The following is a 24,889-nucleotide window of genomic DNA, read 5'->3' as shown; positions in this document are numbered from 1 at the left end:
TCCATGTCTTACCCGATTCAAACCTGGGACGCTGGCGTTGGAGCGCGTTGTGCTAACCACTCCATGACAGAGGTCGGCACCATTGGGCTATGCAGAAGCCCTAATCATTATTATCCTTATCAAGGTTTGTTTTTAAGTTAACTTTATGTTAATACTGGCTAATCAGAAACGGACCTACTACAGTTTAAAGTTGGATTCGAATCACTGTATAATGTGCTGTACAGGAACCGAACACAGGATCCCTTGATGACTTTCTTACTGAAGTGTTTAGAGTAACGCACTACGAAATCAGAGGTCCCAGGTTCGAACCCTGGGGACGGAGGTGCTTGTGCATCGTCTCTTCCATCACTTCGAGGGCCGCGGTGGTCTGGTCAGTAGGGTGGATGATCTAAGATCGAAATTTTCCCTGTATTAAGCGGCCCTGGGGTTCACACAGCCTCAAATAAATGGGGGCAACCCTAGGAGTGAAGGAGGCCGCAGCGTGGTGCCGTTGACTTCACCTTCAAAATTACCGAGATCGAGAAAGTATGCGGCTCTACCTTCATATTCCCTTAATGTGTCTTCATGGTACGGTGGAATATGGACGAGAACTTTACCTTTCGGCTCCCATCGCCGCGATTAAACCAAGAGGTAGAAAAGCCATATAAAAATTACCGAAACGAAGCACAATCCGCCTTGCCTACAAAGCAACAACGTTAACCACTCCGCTGTTGGGGAGGCTCGAGGATCTCTTCTCTACTGTTGGCGGACAGGAGGTCACTCTGTTTAGTATATATCGTCTCCACGTCACTCGCTGGAATCTCGATGGTATCCTTGATCTGAACTTGACGTCACGACACAAGACCTACCTTACAACGGTGATAACCGAAAGCTCATGGAATTTAAGGCACGAGACAGACTATCTCTCAGCCAATGGCGTGCCGAAAGGAGATAACATGGGAATTTCATGTCCTCGAGGTCAGATTGTCGGGTCGAGAAAAAGTTCTGTGAAGTAGACTTTGATTTGTTAGAGGAACACAACGCAAGCTTGAACACCCCACCTCCAAAAAAAGTTTGCGTTTCGGAATTTTACTTGGCACTTATATCAGTTCCTTCGGGCGAGGGAAAGTATGGGAACGCTGAGTGACTAATTGTAGTAGATTCAGACGATGATATTTCGTCAAGGTTGAACATTCTTAAGGGGGATGGAGGAGCTTAAAAATCGAAAGTTGTTGTCCTTAACTGGTATACATTGACGTCATGTTTAAGTCTCTTCAGGGAAAGGCAAGGGTTGTGTCCTAATTGCGAACAGTCCAAATTGCGAACAATGCCTAAATTGTCCTAATTTCGAACACATAAAAATAAGAAGTAATTCCATGTCCTAATTGCGTACACATGGAACTAAAAACCCTGTTTTTAGAAGCAAATAAGGGTGGTGCCCCAGAGATATCGCTGGGTTGACTAGCAACAATAGCCAATCTGATTGAGTTTTAACTCAATTAAGAAATAGCCCACACTTTTATTATTAAATTATATCAACTTCGGTGACGACTTTAATCATGTCGAATTGTGAATGTTCCAATTGTGACAGATAAGGCACTCACCAGTCTCAAGTATGGAACTGAGCCCCTTTCAAAAATTCGTTAAATTCCAAAGGCAGGAACATTTTGTTCGCAATTAGGACATAACTTTTCCAGGTAATATATTGTTGTTCCTATTCAGGCAGCAAGTGTTCGCAATTAGGACTGTTCGCAACTAGGACTGTTCGTAATTAGGACTGTTCGCAATTAGGACTGTTCGCAACTAGGATTGTTCGCAACTAGGACTGTTCGTAACTAGGACTGTTCGCAATTAGAGCTGTTCGCAATTAGGACTGTTCGCAACTTGGACTATTCGCATCTAGGACTGTTCGCAATTAGGACTGTTCGCAACTAGGATTGTTCGCAACTAGGACTGTTCGCAATTAGGACTGTTCGTAACTGGGACTGTTCGCAATTAGAGCTGTTCGCAATTAGGACTGTTCGCAACTTGGACTGTTCGCAACTAGGACTGTTCGCAATTATGACGACACCAAGGCAAGAAAGAAAGAGATGGACTTGCGACCGAAGTGACGGAGGGAGAGGAGGATAAAGAGAAATAAACAAGCCACACACACACAGAGGGAGATAAAGCAGTTTTGGGATGAAAGAAAGGAATACAAAGAAGTCAGGCGGAGAGAAGAAAGAAAGTGAAATGAAAGAACGTAAACAGAAAAATATGGAGATATCGCTATATACTCTTATATTAATAGACGATTTGTTGTGAAGATATCCAAACGGTCCAAGACGTGGATCTACTTCCCATATTTGAAAATATAGGGTGTCTCAGATAGGCGGGATATTTTTAAACTGAGGTGTAGGGAAGAGAAAAATAGTTGAAGTAGATTTAAGCATGGAAATAAATAGGGCAGATGATGCCAATACATAATAACATACATCTGAAGAGATCGGTAGGTTTATGTCATGAAGATTACGTCCAGTAGATGAAAACCTTTTCTGAGCAACACGAATCTTCACGATTCTTCATAGTAGTTCGAGTCGATCCTTGAGGAAATCGCACAGATTAGTGTTTTAAGATTAAGATTTTTCATCTTGTAAACGTTCCCTCACACTCTTTCCAAACTTTAGACTGGACAATGTGAATAGCACATTGGTGTTTTTATGGTTTTCGGCTGATACTTCGTAACGCAACTCCCATGCTGCGTTTGGGATCGAACCAAGAACCTCTAGATTGAATTGGGTGATGTAGATATTCCTCATTCATCTTTCAGATGGTTATCACTCGCTTGGCCTAAATGTGATAAATGCAAGAGGTTACATTTAAAGGAATGGCGATAGAAATTAACTTAGGTTAGATATGGGTTTTATACTCTCCATGACTGAACCGATATGGATTGGTTTAGAAAAGGATATTACTTGCCTTACAAATAGTGTGATAGTTCCTACACTTGTCCTCTCAAATGTCACTTGTCTGACCTCCCTGTCAGACATCGATTCAATACACACCATCGTCCAATAATCGTTCTCCACTTTTATTCTCTAGCACAATCCGCACACCTTACTCTCTCTCCTATTCTCGCCAACTGCTCTCACCTCCTGACAATTCCAACACTCATGCCACATGCGCCTTCCAAGTCAATCACTCGACCTTTGCCTGATTACTTATTCAGCATTCCTTTCTCTGCTACCTGCCATGCTAGACTTTATACTTCTTACCCAATACCTTGGGTACGATACGACTTCGTCAATTTTATTTGCAGCAATAGACAATGGTACAATGGAAATATACACCATCGAAAATGAGATTAGACGAAGATCTTGTGTCTCCTGCTGCTTCTTAAAAGTACGTATTTCTGATTTTCATCGATCTCTATCTATGTACAGATGTCTCGTTTTCTTCCTTGTATGCCCAGCTCAAATTCCTTTGCTTCTTCAGCATAATGTTTTATTTTGTTGATCAAGTAGAAGATGTTCGGATTAACCTTCATGTTGAACTACGAATTCCAGCCTTCAACTCCATTCGGCGGGGCTGTCCAGGAACGTTCCAGGAGGAGAAAGGATAGTAGGGGGTTTCCAGTTACTGATAGACCAAATAGTAGAGTAACTAGACTATAACCTATCCCCCAGTTTCTTGTGAAGACAGTAGCGGTATCCACTCAGAATCATTGATTGATTTGGTATTTTAAGCCCACTTTATACACAGTCAGGCTTATTGGGACTGGACCTACAGTTTAAAGTGGGATCCGAACCACAATGTGTCTCCACCGGGTATCGAACCCGGGACTCCTTGATTACAAGGCGACGACACTAGCACTGCGCCGTCGGGGAGGCCCCACCACCCAGAATCAATGCTTATACGTCGTTGTCATTTCCATCGCACAAGATAACTTTACTTGAGATGAAATCAAAAAAAGAATGACTGAAGGTATGCTTTTGAAATGGCAGTTGAACTTGGTTCAATAGTAGCCAATAGTATGTCCACTGATGATTCACTGGTCATCTCCTCATGTCATGATATCTGAATTCAAATTTTGGCTTTTCCGCTCGTTCTACTGTTCTTTCGATTCCCATCCTCTCATACCACGTACCTCTGGAAAAAGTTCCGGTAGCTGCCTGTAGTTCGCGACCAACAGTTTGGTCATTCCTGCCATAGGAGTATGCAAGGGTGTGCCGAGTGGACGAATTTCTGGATCCAATCCCTTGAAACAATACTAATAATAAAGCACGAGAAGCTAACAATATTATAGTTATCGTGTACAAAACTCCTGACAAGATGTGCCAGGTATGACAGCAGTCTACTTAGCAATCTTTCGCTTGTTGTGTTCAGTAGACGGCTTGAAAATTATTTACTCATTGATGGAAAGATTTGATTCCGTTCAATACCTGCTCTCCTGTCCTCTTGAAGTTTTCCGAGAGCATTGGAACGATTTGAATGAGGTTCCGTGACTTTGGATCGTGAAGGGGAAGTCATGCAACGACATTCTTACACATCTCTTCGAATCATGCTCGAATTTTGCAGAAAATGTGATCTTATCTTTGATATTAAGATGCTTCCGTGTCTAGAAGGAGACGCGGGGAAAGCGACAGAGAAGTGGAGAGGGAAGGAGATATGGAGAGAGAGGGGGGAGGCGGAGAGAGAGAAAGAGAGAAAGTGTCAAACGAAAGAGATAAAAACAAAGAGAGAGAAGAGGAAACGGAAAGAAACAATTATTCTTAAATAGGGTGACCATAATATTTTTTACCCAAAAACAGGACATCCCAAGGATAGCAGTTTAGCCCCCCTCCTTTCCTGAAAAGTCTGTTAGGTCTAATGATAAACGTATTGTTATTCTTTATTAAAGGATGGATCATATAAATGATACATCACAAACAATAAATGAAATATGATCTCCCGTTTTCAAAAGGTATTAATTATTATGATCTCGGTATGACCAACCTTTTATGTTAGTCTTATTCTGAAATTGAGTAATGCCAGAAGTATTTAACAGAACTAATCTTCTTGAGAGCAGCTTTATACTTCATCATTCGTTTATAAATCTCCCTGAAAACCTTACCCCACATATCAGACACACAACTCTAGATTTTTCTTTTGAGTTTTTGTCGAATTCTTGTTGTTACGTAAAGAAACTGCATGCTTATTCATTGCTCTACAAATAACAGAACACACACAAAATCTCCTTTTAGCATGAATGCCTCTCAAATTTAGACTTGGTTTTCAAGATAACTCCTAGATATTTATAAAACGGGACAAATAGTGACTTTTTAATAATATGGACGGGACGACCGGGACACGCCTCTGAAACGGGACTGTCCTGGTCAAAATGGGACGTATGGTCACCCTACTCATAACTGTAGAAAGGGACTGACGGAGGACAAATAGGGAATAGGAGGGGTTGGAGAGTCATAAAGGAGTCAGATGATGAGACAGAAGGAGACAGTTCGATGGATAGACAGCACAACAACATATGGAAACAGCTGGAAACGAATGGCTACGAGAAGGAGGATAGACTGGACATAAACAGAAGAAGGAAGAAAAGTGGCTGGGGAGAATTGGAAGAGGAAGAGAAAGAAAAAGAGAGAAGGTTTGGAATAATGAGTATGGGGAAGACCACAGAAAAGATATGCAAAGTGCTTAGGAAAGCGGGCATTAAAACTTACAGGAAGGGAGGGAGAAGCATCTTAAGAATAGGGAAGAATTCAAAAAAGAAAAAGGAAAACAGAGAAGAGAAAGAGGAAGGGATTATCTACGAAGTGAAATGTAAAGAATGTGAGAGTGAGCACATAGGAGAAACGAAAAAGAGACTAAAAGACAGGTTGAAACAACATAGGAATGATGTACGACTTAAGAGAGAGAGAAATGCGATATTTAAACACACGAGAGAAACAGGACATGACATAGAGTGGGATGAGGCTATGCAGATATGAAGGGAGAAGAGAATACTAGTGAGAAAATGGAAGGAGTCCAAGGAAATAGAGAAGCAAGGTGAAGAAGACACAATTAACTGAAATGGGGGACTGAAGATAAACAAAGAATGGAAGAAGGTTTTGAAAAGAGCGGAGAGGACAATAGAGAAAGAGGAGAGAAGAAGGAAGAAGAATGAAGAAAATAGAGCGTGAGATAAAGAGTCCAACCACATACCTGATGAAAGAAAATGTTTAGCTAAATCGCCTTTCAGGTGAAAGTACAGTTGACAAGGTAAAGCCACCTGCTAGAATGTTCCATAACAACTTTCTAATAGTCTGGAGGCGAGTAATGTTTGTGTGTATATATCGTCCTGTTTTGTACCTTGTTTTTTGTACTTGGTGCAGAGTCTGAAGAAGGCCTTGCTAGAAGGTTGAAACGTTACGTTTAGTTTATGTTTTATAATAAAATAAATTTCTGCCTTGGTCAGCATATTGAGTTTTCATATCATGGAAACAAGGCTTAATGGTGTTATAACATATTGAGTATAGGTTGGAGAAACAGGAGAAGGCAGCTAGAGGAGGGTCAGTGTTGGAGACACAGACGAGGACAGGGCCATATAAGAAGTCAGGACGAGCCAGATAAGGAGACAGAAATGACTTGGGAACGTGGAAAGGATGGAGATCACGTGGGGTGAAAGAAGTTTTATCCAAAAAGCCTGGAGGATGAAGCAGATATTAATCAGATGGGAGTGAATATTATGAAGACGAGAGCTTTAAAGAAAGAATATATTAACATGTTCATCAGGGAGGCTAAGGCTGTTCAAGGATTCAACTCTATAAAATCGAACGCACCTAGAGTTGACGAGCTGTATCTTTGCGGGTTAAGCCTGCCCAAGACCGGCTGCGCAGTAGCATGGGGGAGGAGCTACCGGCTGCGCGTCATTATCCTTGCGTTCTGTCCTTCCTGTCGACCACCCAAAGGGCGAGTAGGTGGCAACTACATAAACGTCTCTCTCTCACACTCTGCGCGGAGTAGCCAAGGCCACCCGCAAAGATACAGCTCGCCAACTCTAACTCTGTAGCACAGTGCAATTATTTTCGCTGTCCTGCATTCGCAATTTGAGACTGGCGTCGTCGCCTTGTAATCAAGAGATCCCGGGTTCGATACCCGGTGGAGGCACAAGTGGTTCGGATCCCACTTTAAACTGTAGGTCCAGTCCCGATTAGCCTTACTGTGCATAAAGTGGACTTAAAACACCAAATCAACAACAACAAAAATCAACAGCAATTTGAGACTGAAGCCTCCAATTACCAACGTGGATCCGAGTGGAGCACTGACGTCATCTCAAACTTGTACCTATCCCCAACTTCCTTGTTCACGCTCTGATTGCTAACTAGACTAACTCTATCATCTAGACCTTGTGAAAATAATCTGACTATACCATCGAAACTAGAAAGATTGCAAACAAAGGTGGTTACCATTTTATGTAAATTCATTTAGCGAGCGTTTTATGTTGTTTCTTTTTTCAAGAAATTGATGTTCTTATACCAAAAAGGGTAATTTATTACCCATGTAGTACTTCAAACGAAAAAAAGCCTTTAAAATATTTGAAATCTGAATTCCGATGGGGATGTTTATCATCAATCTTTGCATGTGTGTGTCCATTTCTTGCGTGTCCCAAATCTTCGTAAGCTTTTTTATGTTGTAGATGCATGAAAAGTTCAACCCGGTCAGCGTGCCACAATCTATTGGAGCGTGCATGTTTTTGGTGGATGGCCAGGGGCGTGCAGCGTATTCTGTAGGGGACATGGATTTCCATTAATTTGTATTGGGAGAAGTTGTTGGATGTTCACGACTCTTCAGAGCACTTTTAGATCGAGCGGTGTCTGTAACGATTCCAGCTCGGATCTCCGAAGTTTCATTCAGTTGACCTATGCAAGCGAGTGGTGATACTGCAACTTTAACACCATTAAGCCTTGTTTCCATGATATAAAAGCTCAATATGCTGACCAAGGCAGAAATTTATTTTATTATAAAACATAAACTAAATGTAACGTTTCAACCTTATAGCAAGGTCTTCTTCAGACTCTGCACCAAGTACAAATGTAACAAGGTACAAAACAGGACGAAATATATACACAAAAATTACTCCCCTCCAGACTATTAGAAAGTTGTTCTGGAACATTCTAGCAGGTGGCTTTCCCTTGTCAACTTTACTTTCACCTGAAAGAGAATGTGGTTGGACTCTTTATCTCACGCTCTATTTCCTTCATTCTTCTTCCTTCTTCTCTGTTCTTTCTCTCCACTCTTTCTAACACCTTCTTCAGTCCCACATTCCAGTTCATTGTGTCTTCTTCACCTTTCTTCTCTATTTCCTTGGCCTCCTTCCATTTTCTCTTCTCCCTTCATATCTGCTTAGCCTCATCCCACTATATGTCATGTCCTGTTTCTCTCGTGTGTTTAAATAATTTCTCTCTCTCTTAAGTAGTACATCATCCCTATGTTGTTTCAACCTGTCTTTCAGCCTCTTTTTCGTTTCTCCTATGTACACACTCTGACATTGTTTACACTTCGCTTCGTAGATAATCCCTTCCTCTTCCTCTTCTCTGTTTTCCTTTTCCTTGTTTGCATTCTTCGCTATTCTTAAGATGCTTCTCCCTCCCTTCCTGTAAGTTTTAATGCCCCCTTTCCTAAGCACTTTGCATATCTTCCCCATACTCCTTATTCCAAACCTCCTCTCTTTTTCTTTTTCTTCGTCTTTTTCTTTCTCTTCCAAGGGAAGGGATTATCTAAGAAGCGATAATCGTCCTTTTGTGTACCTTGTTACATTTGTACTTGGTGCAGAGTCTGAAGAAGACCTTGCTAGAAGGTTGAAACGTTACATTTAGTTTATGTTTTATAATAAAATAAATTTCTGCCTTGGTCAGCATATTTAGTTTTTATACTGCAACTCATATTAACGTCCATGAAATGTTGAGGAGAGATCGGAAATTGTGAAACGTGGGACCAAACTTTTTCATCGACACTATTACTCAGAGAGAGAGAGAGAGAGAGAGAGAGAGAGAGAGAGAGAGAGAGAGAGAGAGAGGAAGAAAGCACCCACAATACTTTCGACCTAGTCCCTGCCAGAATCGACAGTTACTCTCCCCTAGAGCACCATTACACACACAGATTCCTCTCACCTTCATAGTCCGATTATGCGGCATAGGTATAATAGTCTTCAGGGAAAAGTTGAAGGAGTAGCAATTGCACGCTTCAACTCGCTGTAGCTCTACAGTCGGCAGCCAAATTCCAACTTTCACTTTGTGGAGGCTAAATTTACTGAATAGGCTATCTTAACCTCAGTACTACTTGTACGTACATATCATCTACCTAGGTATAGGGTGTCCCAAAAGTGCAGGATTTAATTTAAGAAAAGCACATTTTATATGTTTATTAGTTGGCAAAGTTATTACATTATTTGAAAGGATAAACATTGCCATTAAATGTGGAAGAGGATATCTGACAAATACCCTCAACGACGAATTTGACACACTCGAATTCTTCTCACAAAATGCTGAATCACTTTTTAGCATAACTGCGGCTCAATCTCGTCCATAGCTTTTTGAATTTCTGCTTTCAATTCAGGAATCGTTCTTATTTTAGCAGCATAAACTTTGGACTTAATGAATCCCCAGAGGGAGAGAATCGCACGGTGTGAAGTCGCACAGTTGTTTTATTTGGGGCGCTCCTCCTACCGAAAATTGACTAACCGCAAAGTTTTTACTACAACATGTGACCTTGCAGAAGGCTGGCAACCCTTCGGGGAAAAAATGGCGCAGAATTAAAATCGTGCGTTACTTTTGGGACACCCTGTATATACTTCGTTTCCAGCGTAAGTATTAAATAGGTGGACAAGCATTAGAAAGTTTTTGGTTGGCGTCCGTATTGTGCGTCCAGATCCCAAATTGCGGTGGGTAACGATCGAACGGACACCTGGCGGGAAACATGGTAACTAAACTTCTCGGGAATCTTTCGATTCGGACAACTTCGATGCACAGGAAAGCGAAGGGAAACCACGTAACGGTGGGCTTGCGGTATCGGACACGCCCTTACACTGACGCGCATGAGTCACTGCGTAATCGCGCATGCGTAGTGAAACATCCGCGGTTCGGATGGGCCGGCTTTAGCCGAAAGAATTTCCTTTAACATTCTTGCTAGCATAAATGCTATGACAATGCTTCCAAAAATCTTATAGCAGATGGCACTTTTCACGAAAGCATTTCATGGAACATTTCGATTAGCTGTTGAGATTACATTGTATGATACATACAGCACGATAGGCACATCGAGTTACACCATATATGGCGAGTGCACGGTGTTTACAATTGAAAAAACTCAAATATTCTTCCATACGTGTACAGTAAACGTTGTAAAGTATATATTTAATCAGTGCCATGGTTCTCTACCTAAAACAATTTAATATGAAGCGTAATTCCTCTCGGTTGAAAAATTATCGTGTTTTAAAAATGTGAAGTGATACATTGTTTATATCTCGCGCGGCCGCCATTACAGCTGCACTCGTGACCTAGAGGTCGCATCTGATTGGTTATGAACAATGCTACGGAAATAGAACGGGTTATATCCTTGAGAAATGCCATGAAATATGCCATGGCATCTGAAATGTCATAAGATTTTTCACTTTACACGGTAGTAAATGCTAAGGAAAATGCTTTTGTCTAAAGCGGAATTAAGAATTTTGACCACAATATGCGTGCTTCTTTTCAACAACCTACTAGACCTAACTTTGTGAACGACCCTCGTAATTTGGTTATATTACGCCGCTTTTCAACCTCCTGAGTTAATGGCGATGACCATTATGAACTGATGGTGCTAATAGCACATATGCCTCGAACCTGAACATCTGTCTTCGGGGGGGGGGGAGGGGGGGCGTTACTCTGACCACTCCGCCACGAAGGCCGGCTAACGCACAAAACTGACAGTAAAGCAAAGGTTAACGGACTCAAAGATAAGTATACATTTTCCAGACTGTGGAAGAAGTGTGAACGCGTCGTTCTTTACGGAAATGTTCGTGCCAGAAGTGCAGGAGTCCCTTTGAGCGTTCCGATAAACTGACGTGACACCAATAACAGGCTTCCGTGCTTCCAGAGGGCATGGCTCGTCTCGCAGAAACCGGTGCTTTTCTTCTTGCCGGACAATCTTTATGGGGGACTGAACCGAATTGTAGAGTACAAGAAAGGACCGTGTGTGATGGTATGACGGTGAAAAGCTCAGCGTTGCCAACTCGTCTGTTTCGAACCCAGTTCTGGTACTTTCGCGCACACTCGAATTTTTCCTAGATACTTTATACTAACAACAACAGAGATGAATTACCTCAGAAGGGTCGTAGGAAAAAGCAGACGAGATATAATCAGGACCATAAAATAAGGGAAGAGCTACAAGTAGAATCAATTGAAGAGATAATGGAGAGAACACTGGGCTGGTATGGAATGGGAGAAGAAAGAAAACCGAAACAAGTAATGGAAGCGAGACCAGAAGGAAGAAGAGGAAGAGGAAGACCTCGGATAGAATGGGAAGTAATGGAAGCGAGACCAGAAGTGGAAGAGGAAGACCTCGGATAGAATGGAAAGTAGTGGAAGCGAGACCAGAAGGAAGAAGAGGAAGATGAAGACCTCGGATAGAATGGGAAGTACTGGAAGCGAGATCAGAAGGAAGAAGAGGAAGAGGAAGACCTCGGATAGAATGGGAAGTAGTGGAAGCGAGACCAGAAGGAAGAAGAGGAAGGAGAAGACCTCGGATAGAATGGGAAGTAATGGAAGCGAGACCAGAAGGAAGAAGAGGAAGAGGAAGACCTCGGATAGAATGGGAAGTAATGGAAGCGAGACCAGAAGAGGAAGAGGAAGACCTCGGATAGAATGGGAAGTAATGGAAGCGAGACCAGAAGGAAGAAGAGGAAGAGGAAGACCTCGGATAGAATGGGAAGTAGTGGAAGCGAGACCAGAAGGAAGAAGAGGAAGATGAAGACCTCGGATAGAATGGGAAGTAGTGGAAGCGAGACCAGAAGGAAGAAGAGGAAGAGGAAAACCTCGGATAGATGGGAAGTAATGGAAGCGAGACCAGAAGGAAGAAGAGGAAGACCTCGGATAGAATGGGAAGTAATGGAAGCGAGACCAGAAGGAAGAAGGTGAAGAGGAAGACCTCGGATAGAATGGGAAGTAATGGAAGCGAGACCAGAAGGAAGGAGAGGAAGACCTCGGATAGAATGGGAAGTAATGGAAGCGAGACCAGAAGGAAGAAGAGGAAGAGGAAGACCTCGGATAGAATGGGAAGTAATGGAAGCGAGACCAGAAGGAAGAAGAGGAAGAGGAAGACTTTGGATAGAATGAGAAGTAATAGATGCGAGACCAGATGGAAGAAGAGGAAGACCTCGGATAGAATGGGAAGTAATGGAAGCGAGACCAGAAGGAAGAAGAGGAAGACCTCGGATAGAATGGGAAGTAATGGAAGCGAGACCAGAAGGAAGAAGAGGAAGACCTCGGATAGAATGGGAAGTAATGGAAGCGAGACCAGAAGGAAGAGGAAGACCTCGGATAGAATGGGAGCAATGCCTGTCAGAGATGGTTACTAAAAGAGGAAAGACACAAATGGAAGTTAAGAGAATGGAACAAGATAGGAAGAGTTTTAACAGATGGCTGAAGGACCTCGACGCTTAACATCACAAAGGGGCAGAAGAAGATGAAGTACTTTATACTTTTATAGTTATACGTAGAGACGTCGCAGGGTCTCTGGGGTGGCGCAGTGGCTCAAGAGATCCTGGGTTATATCCTTGCTTGATGCGCATTGCATAGTGATTCGGTTCCCACTTTAAACTCTAGGTCCAGTCCCGATTAGCCTAAGTGTGAAGTAGACTTAAGGAAATTTTGACTCTTTCTTGATAGGGGAGAGTGAACTCGTTGTCAACTACCGATCACTTGTCATACCTTCCCAGCGCTGGTCGGCAGCTTTTCTGAGCACTGGTCATCAATTTCCGAGCGCTGGTCATCAATTTTCGATCGCTGGTCAACAACGTCCGAGCACTGGTCATCGACTTCCGAGCGCTGGTCATCAACTTCCGAGGGCTGGTCATGAACTTCCGAGCACTGGTCATCAACTTCCGAGCACTGGTCATCAACTTCCGAGCACTGGTCATCAACTTCCGAGCACTGGTCATCAACTTCCGAACGCTGGTCATCAATTTCCGAGCAATGGTAATCAAGTTCCGAGCGCTGGTCATCAACTTCCGAAAACTGGTCATCAACTTTCGAGCGCTGGTCATCAACTTCCGAGCACTGGTCGTCAACTTCCGAACGCTGGTCATCAATTTCCGAGCAATGGTAATCAAGTTCCGAGCGCTGGTCATCAATTTCCGATCGCTGGTCAACAACTTCCGAGTACTGGTCATCGACTTTCGAGTGTTGGTCATCAACTTCCGAGAATTTCATATTTTCTTCTTATCTTCTTTCTTCCTTGAGCGGTATATACAGAGTGTCCCAAAATAGTGTTTACACTCTTTGAATGTTAATGACAGAAACTATTAAAGATAACTTGACTGAACTTTTTGTATTTAAAACTGCAATATCTACATTGAGTGTGTGTGTGTGAGCGTGTGTAGGCATTCTGTTGTTTTTAGTTCCATCACAACCCACCAGGCGATAGGCATTAGTGTACCGAAAGTGGCAATTTTTCTTTTGAGCAATAGTGTCAAATAAGCACCCAGATCTCCCAACTTAACACCCTTAGATTTCTACCTCTGAGAAACTGAAGAAGAATGCCCCACAAAGCCATGCTCACTGGATGACATGAAACATGCGATTGACACTACCTGTGCTTCCCTTCCTGTGGAAACCATATCTGCTGTTTCTTGATTTGTCGATCTGTTCTACAGCATTGCACAAAGTATTGCTGCCAATAAACATCCGTAACTTTAAGGTAAGTGACAAGGAAAAAAGGTTCATTGTTACTGTTATTAGTGTTCCCATTATTAACGTTCAAATTATTTTGGGACACTCTGTATTTCGAGACTCAAGACGAGATAAGGACTTGCCCTTCGAGACCAAGACGAGGACGAGACGGATATCAATCAATGTATGGGATACGGAGAACGAGACCGCCTGTCTCGTGTTGATACCATCCTCAATCAGCATTTTTATCTGTATTTTGATGAGCAAAAATCTCATGCACAGAGTGATAGAGAGATAGAAACGAAATGAAAGACTGAGGAAGAAAGGGTTTTTCTAAAGTTCTTCCCACATTTAAATTCACTATAACTTTGTGACTAACAGAGATATTTCAGTGAAAAAAAAGTTTGTACTGCACAGCAGTCTTTAAAGTTTTACCTGGAAACACAGCACGTTGAGGGGATCACGTGACTACGAGCGATCAGGTGATACCAAAATGGCGTCGATTCAGAGAACCCACAGCATGGCCGACATGGTCGCCAGACCTGCCTCCATATGACTTTTGTCTGTGGGAATATGTCAAGATGGAAGTGTACACCGAAAAACCTAGAGATCCCGATGACCTCAAAGCAAAGATATATGCAGTCATCGGTATCATTTCGGATTCAGGACGAGATTGCAAGAATGCATCGATGTGAATGGTGCCAACTTGGAGGTGTGGCGATAATGACGACAGACATGCAGTGTTGCCAGGTAAATAAAGACTGCAGTGAAGTACAAATTTTATTTCACTGAAATATCTCTGTTCGTTACAAAGTTATAGTAAATATAAATGTGGGAATGACTTTAGAAAATTCCTGTAATGAAAAATGGTAATCTTAGCAGTCATGGCTACCGAAGCAGACCCCTTCGTTAAAGAAATGCTGTGTCAGGTTACAGAAGTGATAAAATAACTATTCCCTTTTAGGAATAGAAAGAATTTAATTTATTAGAAAAATTCAGCCTACATGGCAGATTTCCCACTGTCATTTAACTTCCATGCCTCTTCCATACTTCGAATATTAACCTCAAAAATAATGAGCAAATCTTAAAGTAATTTATTATGTTAAATTTGCAGTAAAATGATGGGAATTCGTTTTTCTATGGCGATATACATGTTACTGGAAATGATACAGCTTCAGCATGCTTGTCATATGAAGGAAAAACTCACAAAGTTTGTTTTTACGCCATAAGGATTTGATATGGAAACTCCGTGTAACTCGGCAAATGTCCATGCTGTAATCAAACTCATGCTATATCATTTCCATCATATCCTTTGTTTCACACTTGAGTTCCACTACAGTTCGTGTAAAGATAGCGCATACACACAATCTTTGATGTATCCCCATAGTAAGAAGTGGCAGGGAATTAAATCCGATGACCTGTGTGTGTGTGGAGGGGAGCATTTATCTAAACAATTATCATCATTCCCAGCTCCTCCTGTCCAACCTTGAGGCAATTCTGTGTTCAGATAACCATGAACGGCGTTCCTGCATTTGTGACAACAAACATTCCTGCAACATATCTGGGGGTCTTTTTCTTCATTTCTCCTCTGTTTCTTTATATCTCTCTTTTCCTCTATTTCTGTTCCCCTCTTTCTTTCTCTATATCTTCCATTCTACCTTTATTTCTTCTATTTCTCTGTCCCTTTCTTTTCTTTTCTCCCTTTTTCTTGTGTTTCTCTCTTTTTCTTTCCCTCCGTTTCTTTATCTTTCTTCTTTTTTCTTGTTTCTCTGCCCCTTTCTTTTCTTTTCTCCTTTTTCTTGTGTTTCACTCTTTTTCTTCCCCTCCTTTTCTTTATCTTTCTTTCTTCTATTTCTCTGTCCCTTTCTTTTCTCTTCTCCCTTTTTCTTGTGTGTCTCTCTTTTTCATTTCCTCCTTTTCTTTATCTTTCATTCTCCCTTTCTTTCTTCTATTTCTCTGTCCCTTCTTTTCTTTTCTCCCCTTTTCTTGTGTTTCTCTCTTTTTCTTTCCCTCCTTTTCTTTATCTTTCTTTCTTCTATTTCTCTGTCCCTTTCTTTTCTCTTCTCTCTTTTTCTTGTGTGTCTCTCTTTTTCATTTCCTCCTTTTCTTTATCTTTCATTCTCCCTTTCTTTCTTCTATTTCTCTGTCCCTTCTTTTATTTTCTCCCCTTTTCTTGTGTTTCTCTCTTTTTCTTTCCCTCCTTTTCTTTATCTTTCTTTCTTCTTTTTTCTTGTTTCTCTGCCCCTTTCTTTTCTCCCTTTTCTTGTGTTTCTCTCTTTTTCTTACCCTCCTTTTCTTTATCTTTCTTTCTTCTATTTCTCTGTCCCTTTCTTTTCTCTTCTCCCTTTTTCTTGTGTGTCTCTCTTTTTGTTTTCCTCATTTTCTTTATCTTTAATTCTCCCTTTCTTTCTTCTATTTCTCTGTCCCTTTCTTTTCTCCCTTTTTCTTGTGTTTCTCTCTTTTCTTTCCCTCCTTTTTAACTTTCTTTCTTCAGTTTCTCTATTCCTATATTTACTCTCTTCCTTTTATATTTTCTTCAATGTGCCGGCCCCTGTGGCGGAGTGGATAGCACATCACGCTACGACGCCAGAGGTCCTGGGTTCGAATCCCGGCCTGGGCATAGATGTTTGTGAGTGTCCATTCATCACATCATCACTCGTCATCATCTTCGCAAAAGTGGCACAAAGAGCGAAGTAAAATGAAGCAAAGAAATCAATCCTTTTCTTCTATCTCTTTTCACCCCGCGCTTCTCTTTATTTTCCTCTTCATGTTTTTCTTCTTTATCTCCTTCTATACTTTTCTCTTTTCTCTCCCATGCTCCTCTATCTTTCTTCTTTCCTTTTTTCCTCTCTATCTAGTACACTATGTTTCTCTATTTCTCTCAATTCTTCTGTAATTCTTCCGAGTAGGTGGGCAGGAGTGTGAGCTAAGATAATTACTCCCCCTCGACCACACTTTGGCGAAGCTTCTGGTCGTTATTTGGTCCCTTTTTAATAATTCATTATGGCAACACTGAATCGAAGAGTGGGAGGGACTCGTAAATGTCACGCTGTGTGAAGGAACTTGATTCCGTCGCACAGATGGCGCAAAGATCAGGGAATGGCATGCACACGACTTCGACGCTCGGATCCTATCATTATGTAAGCACGTTCTTTTCGATTGGATGTTGACCTCGCTTTCATTCCAAGCATTAAAATCCTATTCTTTGCTCCTTAGTTGCTTTCTTCCTGTTCCGACATCGTCTCCCTTTACTTCCGGTAAATGGCACAGAATGAACAAAGTTAATGAAAGCAGGCTGTTATTTACTTATTGGTAAGGTTTCTGATGCTATGGTATAGAATCTACGCAAATTATCAAGGGGTTTCCAAAGTGAACAATGTAAAACTACAGGGCTATTCTAAATGATCTTCCCGATTTCAAAGTTTAATATCTCACGTTTATTTAGTCACAATGACATGCAAATTATTTTATATGAAAGAAAAACTCAATTTTTTTTTACATACATACGTGTTATGTTCCACGTCAAAGGTGCTCAATATGAGTGCCTTTTGTAATTCGGCACACATCAAGCCGATAGTCAAATTCTTGCCACACTCTTTTCAACATCTCAGAGTCAATAGATGCAACTGCTTCTTGGATGCGTACTCGAAGTTCAGGTACGTTGTTAGGTAGGGGAGGCTCATACACTTGGTTTTTAACATAACCCCTCAAAAAAGTCACAGAGGGTGGTATCTGGCGAAGGGGGGGGGGGGAGGGGGCAAGGAAGCAGAACCTGATCCTCACGACTAGCTCGTCCTATCAATTGATTTGGTAACCTTCTGTTGAGTTCCCTCCTGACATCCCGGTGCCAATGTGGGGGTGCCCCATCCTGCTGCAAAATAAAATTTTCCATGTCCTCTTCCAGCTGCGGGAAGAGCCATGTCTGCAGCATGTGAAGGTAGGAAAGTCCGTTTACAGTGTCCTCCTCGAAGAACATAGGGCCATAGGCCAAATGGTCTATACCACTTCCGAATTTAGTGACCGCTTGGTGGATCTAACCCGAACTTCGTCCTAAAACTTCGCTGGACACAATAAACTGACTGTTGTACATGAAATTCCAGGACACAAAATGCTCTTCTGTCTTCGTTTCCAGCCATCTTGATTTACTGTCGCCCTAGCGGCAGAATGTGGAACTAAACATCAGCTTTGCCAGACACTAAAACTTTTTGAGTTTTTCTTTCATTTCAAATTATTTGCATGTCATTGTGACTAAATAAATGTGAGATATTATACTTTGAAATCGGGAAGATCATTTAGAATAGCCCTGTATAATAATTTTGTTCAGTAATTTATTGAATTTTTAATGTTATTGATCATGCCGTAGTGAAGATAATATAGGACTGCCATTAATAGATTCCAAATCAGTTGCATAAAACTTCACTTTTTTGTACACCCATTACTAGAACTGTTCATGCTCGTAAAGACATTGCATGGTTACATGCTGACATTTTCCTCGCAATAGTTCATCACCCTCTGGCGATAGAAGTTTGAAACCTTCAATGGAGAAGCGGGAAAGTCTTATAAGTGCAATGTATGGTTGCTCAAAATCCAAAATGCGTTTTCAAGGTAACAAAGAAAATAAAAACATAGGAAGCGTTACTTTTCAGCACGCCCTCGTATATATACTTTATTGCAGAGCCATTTCAGGATTGTAATGTTGTTCATTGACATTCCAAATTACAGTTTGCAGAATTTCAACACAAAATGTTAATAAGAAATGAAATTAGGCATGCCATATTTAATACAAAATATTGAATTTTTAACGAGTTTTGTATCTCTTAAACTAATTGAATATCAAACTCAAAATTTTTACTGCAGTTACATATCATGAAGTACTGTATTGTGTACAAATTTCAGATTTTTAAACAACTGCCCACCAGAGATATTTAACCCTGAACTTGGAATTTTTTAACAGAAAGTACATGTTTATGACCCTGCAGAAAAAAAAGTATTAAAGTCTGAAGCTTCAAATAATTTTGACATACTCTATTGGTATACAGGTACTTGCACAAAAAAAAATCAATTGTCAAACAAACTGCCTCCCCCCCCCCAAATGTCCGAAAATGTCATTTTAAGCGATTAAAATACACAATTTTAACCTTAAAATTTATTATGAAGGAATAATATTTAGAAAATTACACAGAAATATAATTGTAGCCTATAATGTGCTTAACATCACCGATTTTGTCTCATTGTCGTAGGACTTACCAGAGCTGAGAAAAAAAACTTGCCGCTGATGCTTACGAATGGAGAAAATGACGTGCGCCATGATAAAAAAATGCCCGCCATCTTCAAATCGGTGATAGTAAAAATAAAATAACAGTGGTTCTGAACTGTCAACATATGAGGCTCACACCACACAAAAAATAAACTTTTTTAAAAATGGTCAATCAACCATGTTGTATGACTTCATATGGATTGATCCATACACATAGACGAAGATGGAGGGACAACGTTGAGATGGACCTAATGGAAATCGGTAGGGATGGAAAAGAGTATATAGATCTTGGTCAAGATAGGGACAGATGGAAGGCCTGTGTTGCTGCAGCCATGAACCTTCGGGTTTAAGAAGGCTAGAGAGTTAGTTAGTTAGCTATTTTCACATACGTACTATTTTTAGTGCACTATATGGCCCCTGAGTTGCAATCCACAATGAATACTTTCTGTAAATTTTCAAATAAAAATGAAAAAGATTTTGGTGCAGTCCAAAAAAAAGAACCTCTAGTGAACATGGGAATAAGAACGAACCCACTTCGAAAATGACTGTACATTTCTTGGAAAAGCGAACATATGCTGAATATGACCGAAAATGAATCAAAATATGCTCTAACACGCAGAAATGGCCAAATATGCCAAAATATGCCCTTAAAAAGCACCTTAATTCAATTAGTTTCTTCACAATATGAATTTCTATATATTTAGGGAACACATGACACACCCTTACGAAAAAAATATGGTAAGTCATGAAAACCCTAGCCCTACCCATTACATATTTCATGGCTGTATGCAAATAAGTTCATGCATTTTTTTCACTTACAGTTTTTCTGAGAGTCAAGATACATTCCTTTATAGTTTTTTGTCTTAGGGTAAGTTAATGATTATATTTGTAACTGAAAATCTGAATATTTTGATGGAAAATTTATTAAATTTCAATACTTTAATTTTTAGAATAGAACTAGTGGCGTGTCTGAGTATAGGTATAGGTAAGGGTTATAACATACTATTAGTTCCAACTTTTATAAAAGTAAAAATGAACGTTCGTTAATAAAACCCAACCACCTACAATATTTCAACTTTTTGGAGCACACTCCAATTCATATGAATAAAAACGTTGAGTACCTGCTTCAGTGATTAGAACGTGGACACAATTTGATATGAATGAAAATAAAATGTACTCAGAAACTCAGCAAGTTCTTAAATATGCACATACTCGTGTTTATAGCCAGATCATAAAAGTGTTGCTTAGGGGTGGTATTGAAATTGAAACGAGACCTCGAGTTTCCAGTTGTAATCTTCTCGTTTCGGTCTAGAAATGCAGGTCTGCCTCGTATACACTGCTTCATCGCACGAAGAAGGAAGAAGCATATATGAAGAAATGCTCGGAAGCCAATGGCCAGTGGCCGGCCCCCGTGGCGGAGTGGTTAGCACACCCTGCTGCGACGCCAGGGGTCCCGGGTTCGAATCCTGGCTTGGGCATGGACGTTTGTGATGTCTATTCATCAATTTCATCATATCATCACTCATCCCCATCTTCGCAAATTAGCCAAAAGTGGTACAAGAAGCGAAGTAAAATAAAACAAATCAAATCATCAATGACCAGTGCTCGGAAGTTGAAGACCAGTGCTCCGAAGCCAATAACCATTGCTTGGAAGTCGATGACCAGTGCTCGGAAGTCGATGGCCAGTGCTCGGAAGTCGATGACTAGCGTTCGGATGTCGATGACCAGTGCTCGGAAGTCGATGACTAGCGCTCGGATGTCGATGACCAGTGCTCGGAAGTCGATGACTAGCGCTCGGATGTCGATGACCAATGCTCGGAAGTCGATGTCCAGTGCTCGGATATCGTTTGGCCAGTGCTCGGAAGTTGATGACCAGTGCTCGGATGTCGTTGGCCAGTGCTTGGAAGTGGGAAGTCGATGGCCAGTGTTCGGAAGGCAATGAACAGCGCTCGAAAGTCGATGACCAGTGCTCGGATATCGATGACCAGTGCTCGGAAGTCGATAACCGGTGCTCGGATGTCGTTGGCCAGTGCTCGGATGTCGTTGGCCAGTGCTCGGAAGTCGGAAGTCGATGACCAGTGTTCGGAAGCCAATGACCACTGCTCGGAAGTCGATGACCACTGCTCGGAAGTCGATGACCAGTGCTCGGATGTCGATGGCCAGTGCTCGGAGGTCGGAAGTCGATGACCAGTGTTCGGAAGCCAATGACCAGCGCTCGGAAGTCGATGACCAATCCTCGGAAGTTGATGAGGTAAGGGGAGTAAAAAAAAGGAACTTGAGCGAACCAACGTCAGGGTTGAACGGTACGATAGAGGTCACTGAGGCAAACAATCTTCCATTTCTCTTTTTGACGCCTCGTTCCAACGCTACAAACCCTAAAAAACGGAATTTTATCCGGAATATTTGTATCCACGAAACACAGGCTCACAATTTCCACTGAAAGATTGACTTCGTAACTACTGGAAACAAAATGTATGATTCATCTGGAAAACATCAAATATCCAACCAAATCGAGAGCCTCGGTCTTATTCTCGTCCGAATTTTACCAGGCCGTCTCGGTCGGTATCGGCTCATCAAATCATTTGACAAACAATAAAAACTCGAATGAATTGCTCGGGTGTGTTGTACCATTGTTGCACTGAACTCCTCGATTATTAATAAAATAATAATAAAAATGACATTTGTGTTGAAATTTCGGTTCCCAGAACCTTGGTATAATTGTAAAATGGTCTTCACTAAGAATTTCGTTTGACAGCTGTCTTACATTTTACACGTATAAAGATTTACGTGGTGTGCTCAATTAGTACAGTAACGTGCATTATCTAACGATATAAGCTGAAATGACACTACATGTAATGTAAGGAGAGAAATACGTACCTCGAAACACTCGCAAGTTACGCAGTAGATGGTTCCTTGGGTTTCCAAGCGTGGGTGCCATTTTTCTCCCAGTTTGTATTCTGTTCCACCAAAACCACAAGTCAACCCAGAACCTGTCTGTTGGCTATCCACAGATCCTGCAAAGAAGAAGAAAACGGACTGTTAATTGCACAGATCAAGCATGCATTCTGAGGAAAAGTTGGAAACGGGCCGAGTTCCATATGTTATACGATTTGTCCATTTTGTGACTGTGTTCGAATTCAAGAGCGTGGGTTGGCTTCAGTACTTTCATGTAAGTTTTGTATTATTGTAAGTTTTGTAAATACAATCGAATCGAACAATACAGAAGAAGTAATTAAAGTCATAAACTTGTAATTTTATGTACTGAAAGATGTAACCAAAAACTCAATATGCTGACCAAGGGATAATTTATTTTATTTTAAAACATGAACCAAACATTACGTTTCAACCTTCTAGCAAGGTCTTCTTCAGACTCTATACCAAATACAAATGAAATATATATATACACACAAAAGTCACTCCCCTCCAGACTAAAGATTATTAGAAAGTTGTTTATCTGGAACATTTCTTTCCAGGTGTTCCAGCAGGTGGCCTTCTCCTGTCAACTGTTGTTTCACCTGACAGGCGATTTAGACAAACATTTCCTTTCATCTGGAACGTGGTTGGACTCCTTATCTCACTCTATTTTTCCTTATCCTTCCTTTCTTCATTCCTCTTCTTTCTTTTCTTCTCCTTCGCTCTTGTCCTTTCCACTCTTTCTAACATCTTCTTCAATTCTTTGTTTATCTTCAGTCCCCCATTCCAGTTCATTGTGTCTTCTTTTTTCTTCTCTATTTCCTTTGCCTCCTTCCATTTTCTCACTAGTATTCTCTTCTCCCTTCCTATCTGCTTAGCCTCATCCCACTCTGTCATGTCCTGTTTCTCTCGTGTGCTTAAATATCGCATTTCTCATCTCTTAGGTCGTACATCATCCCTATGTTCTTTCAACGTAACGTTTAGTTTATGTTTTAAAATAAAATAAATTCTCCCTGGGTTATCATTGAAACAAGGCTTAATAATGTTATGAAAGATGTATACACATGCGTGGAAAATGGTCAGTAATGTCAGAAAAAGTCTGTGGTTTCGTCAAAATCTGCAATTTGTCAGTTTTTTAAAGAGATTGGTCAGTTGTGTCTATGACTGTAATTTGTGACTTTTTGTTAATGGTATCGCATTTTGGGCTGTACATGACGATTTTCCAGTAAGATGAAAGTTTCTTCCCACCTTATTTAAAGATAAGTGATTCTTTATATATTTTTCCCTAACCTAGTGATAATTATTATTGTACCGACAAAGTAGCACAGTTATGAAAACTTTTCCTTGAGCAACGACTATCCATAATTGCTGAAAATTAATTATATTCTGGTTTGAGGCTACGTTTTCTTCTCTGGTTCCTACTTTATTTACCACTTTACAGTGGCGACGACTTGGTTTCAAAACTGGGGGGGAGGGGGGCAAGGTGCCAAAATTAGGTGGGCAAGGACAGTGTATTTCCCGTTGATAGATAAGGTTTAGCATATTGCGGGAGCAAAAGTTGCAAGAAGTGGGGGGCAACTGCCCTCCCTCGCCCCCCCTAATCGCCGCCAGTGCCACTTTATGTTAGCAAGTCACTTTTGTTTACAATGCATTAATATATAGTATATTTGTTTAAAGAATAGTACACAAAATGGAAACATATGGAATAATATTAATAAAAGCATCATCTTATTTCCATAAAAAATATAGCTGGGTGTTTAATGCAATTTTGCTGGTTTGTTCTGAAGTTGTCTGCCGTGTGTCCCAGTGTAAATGTTCGGTCGAAACCGGGTCCAGTGTGCCTATATTCTTAGTCACAATTCACTGAGAGTTGTGCCAATGTGCTTATTAGTACCCTTGGAGTACACGACACAGTTCCAACTTGATTATTTTCAAAGCTGATGGGGGAATATTCGTCAAGGAATAACTATCTCGGTAACTTGTGAAAAATTCCACATGGAACGAGATGTTGAGATCAAAATAAAAGTGAACTCACCAATGTTGATTGCAATTACTGGTTAGTAACAGGTGGTGACATCAAGTACTGATGCTCCATCTGTTTTCCTTATGAGATGAGGGACTTCTAAGGAAATAATGCTATCTTGAGATAGTCATGTTGAGAATCTGACTCATCTACTCCCCCGCAAAGTTTGTCCTCATCTTTCAGATCAAATTACATGCGAACTATTCTTTCCTTCATTCGCATCACGTGCGGTTCATGACGTGCCAATTTCATTTTGCAATTTCGCTTCAATTCTCCTGTCGCTGTTTCCTTGTCTCAATTGCAATTTCGAGTGGAAGGGTGCCAAGGGAGGTTAAACAGTATGCGCATAATAATCAGAAGACTAGTAGTATAGGAACAAAATGTTAAAGTGAAGGAAAAGAAATAACAAGCGGAAAATTGGCGAATGAGTTCTGTGGATAACTCTGAATCTATATATATAAAAATGTATATATGTATGTTTGTTCCGGCATAACTCTCGAACGCCTGGAGCAATTTCAACCAAACTTGCTACACATATCACTTACATTCTGGAAAGAAATACTGTGGGGATAAGACACCTCTGGCACCCCTAGGGGTGGGGGTGGGAAGGCGACATAAAATAGTATTCTGTTGCGTGGCATTTTCGTGTATCGTATCTTGCAAGTTATGCTTCCCGCTACACAGCACGGCGAATTTGGTTGCCTGCACAGAAGGTGCGAAATTGCCATAGTTTTCGAGGTCGCTAAGATGAATAGTGACACTCCCAATGCCGTTCAACTCCAAGTTCATTTTACACTATAGTTACAATTCATTATTTTCCTGTCTAATAGAGGA

The 24,889-nt window shown here is 41.0% G+C and overlaps 1 protein-coding gene across 1 annotated transcript in view; it reads right to left on the bottom strand.

Annotated features, from left to right (window-relative positions):
- Positions 1–24,889, bottom strand: part of LOC145981900 (chordin-like protein 1) — a 172,186-nt gene that overhangs the window by 48,853 nt on the left and 98,444 nt on the right. Inside the window, exon 3 of the mRNA XM_083115395.1 lies at positions 21,997–22,133. Within this exon, the coding sequence (XP_082971521.1) occupies positions 21,997–22,133 (137 nt within the window). The remainder of the gene's footprint in view (positions 1–21,996; positions 22,134–24,889) is intronic.

Source organism: Lepisma saccharinum, chromosome 30 (assembly GCF_977018435.1).
Source record: "Lepisma saccharinum chromosome 30, izLepSacc3.1, whole genome shotgun sequence".
Lineage (NCBI taxonomy): Eukaryota > Metazoa > Arthropoda > Insecta > Zygentoma > Lepismatidae > Lepisma > Lepisma saccharinum.
Note: the sequence above shows the minus strand (reverse complement) of the source record. Positions and strands in the feature narration are given on the sequence as shown.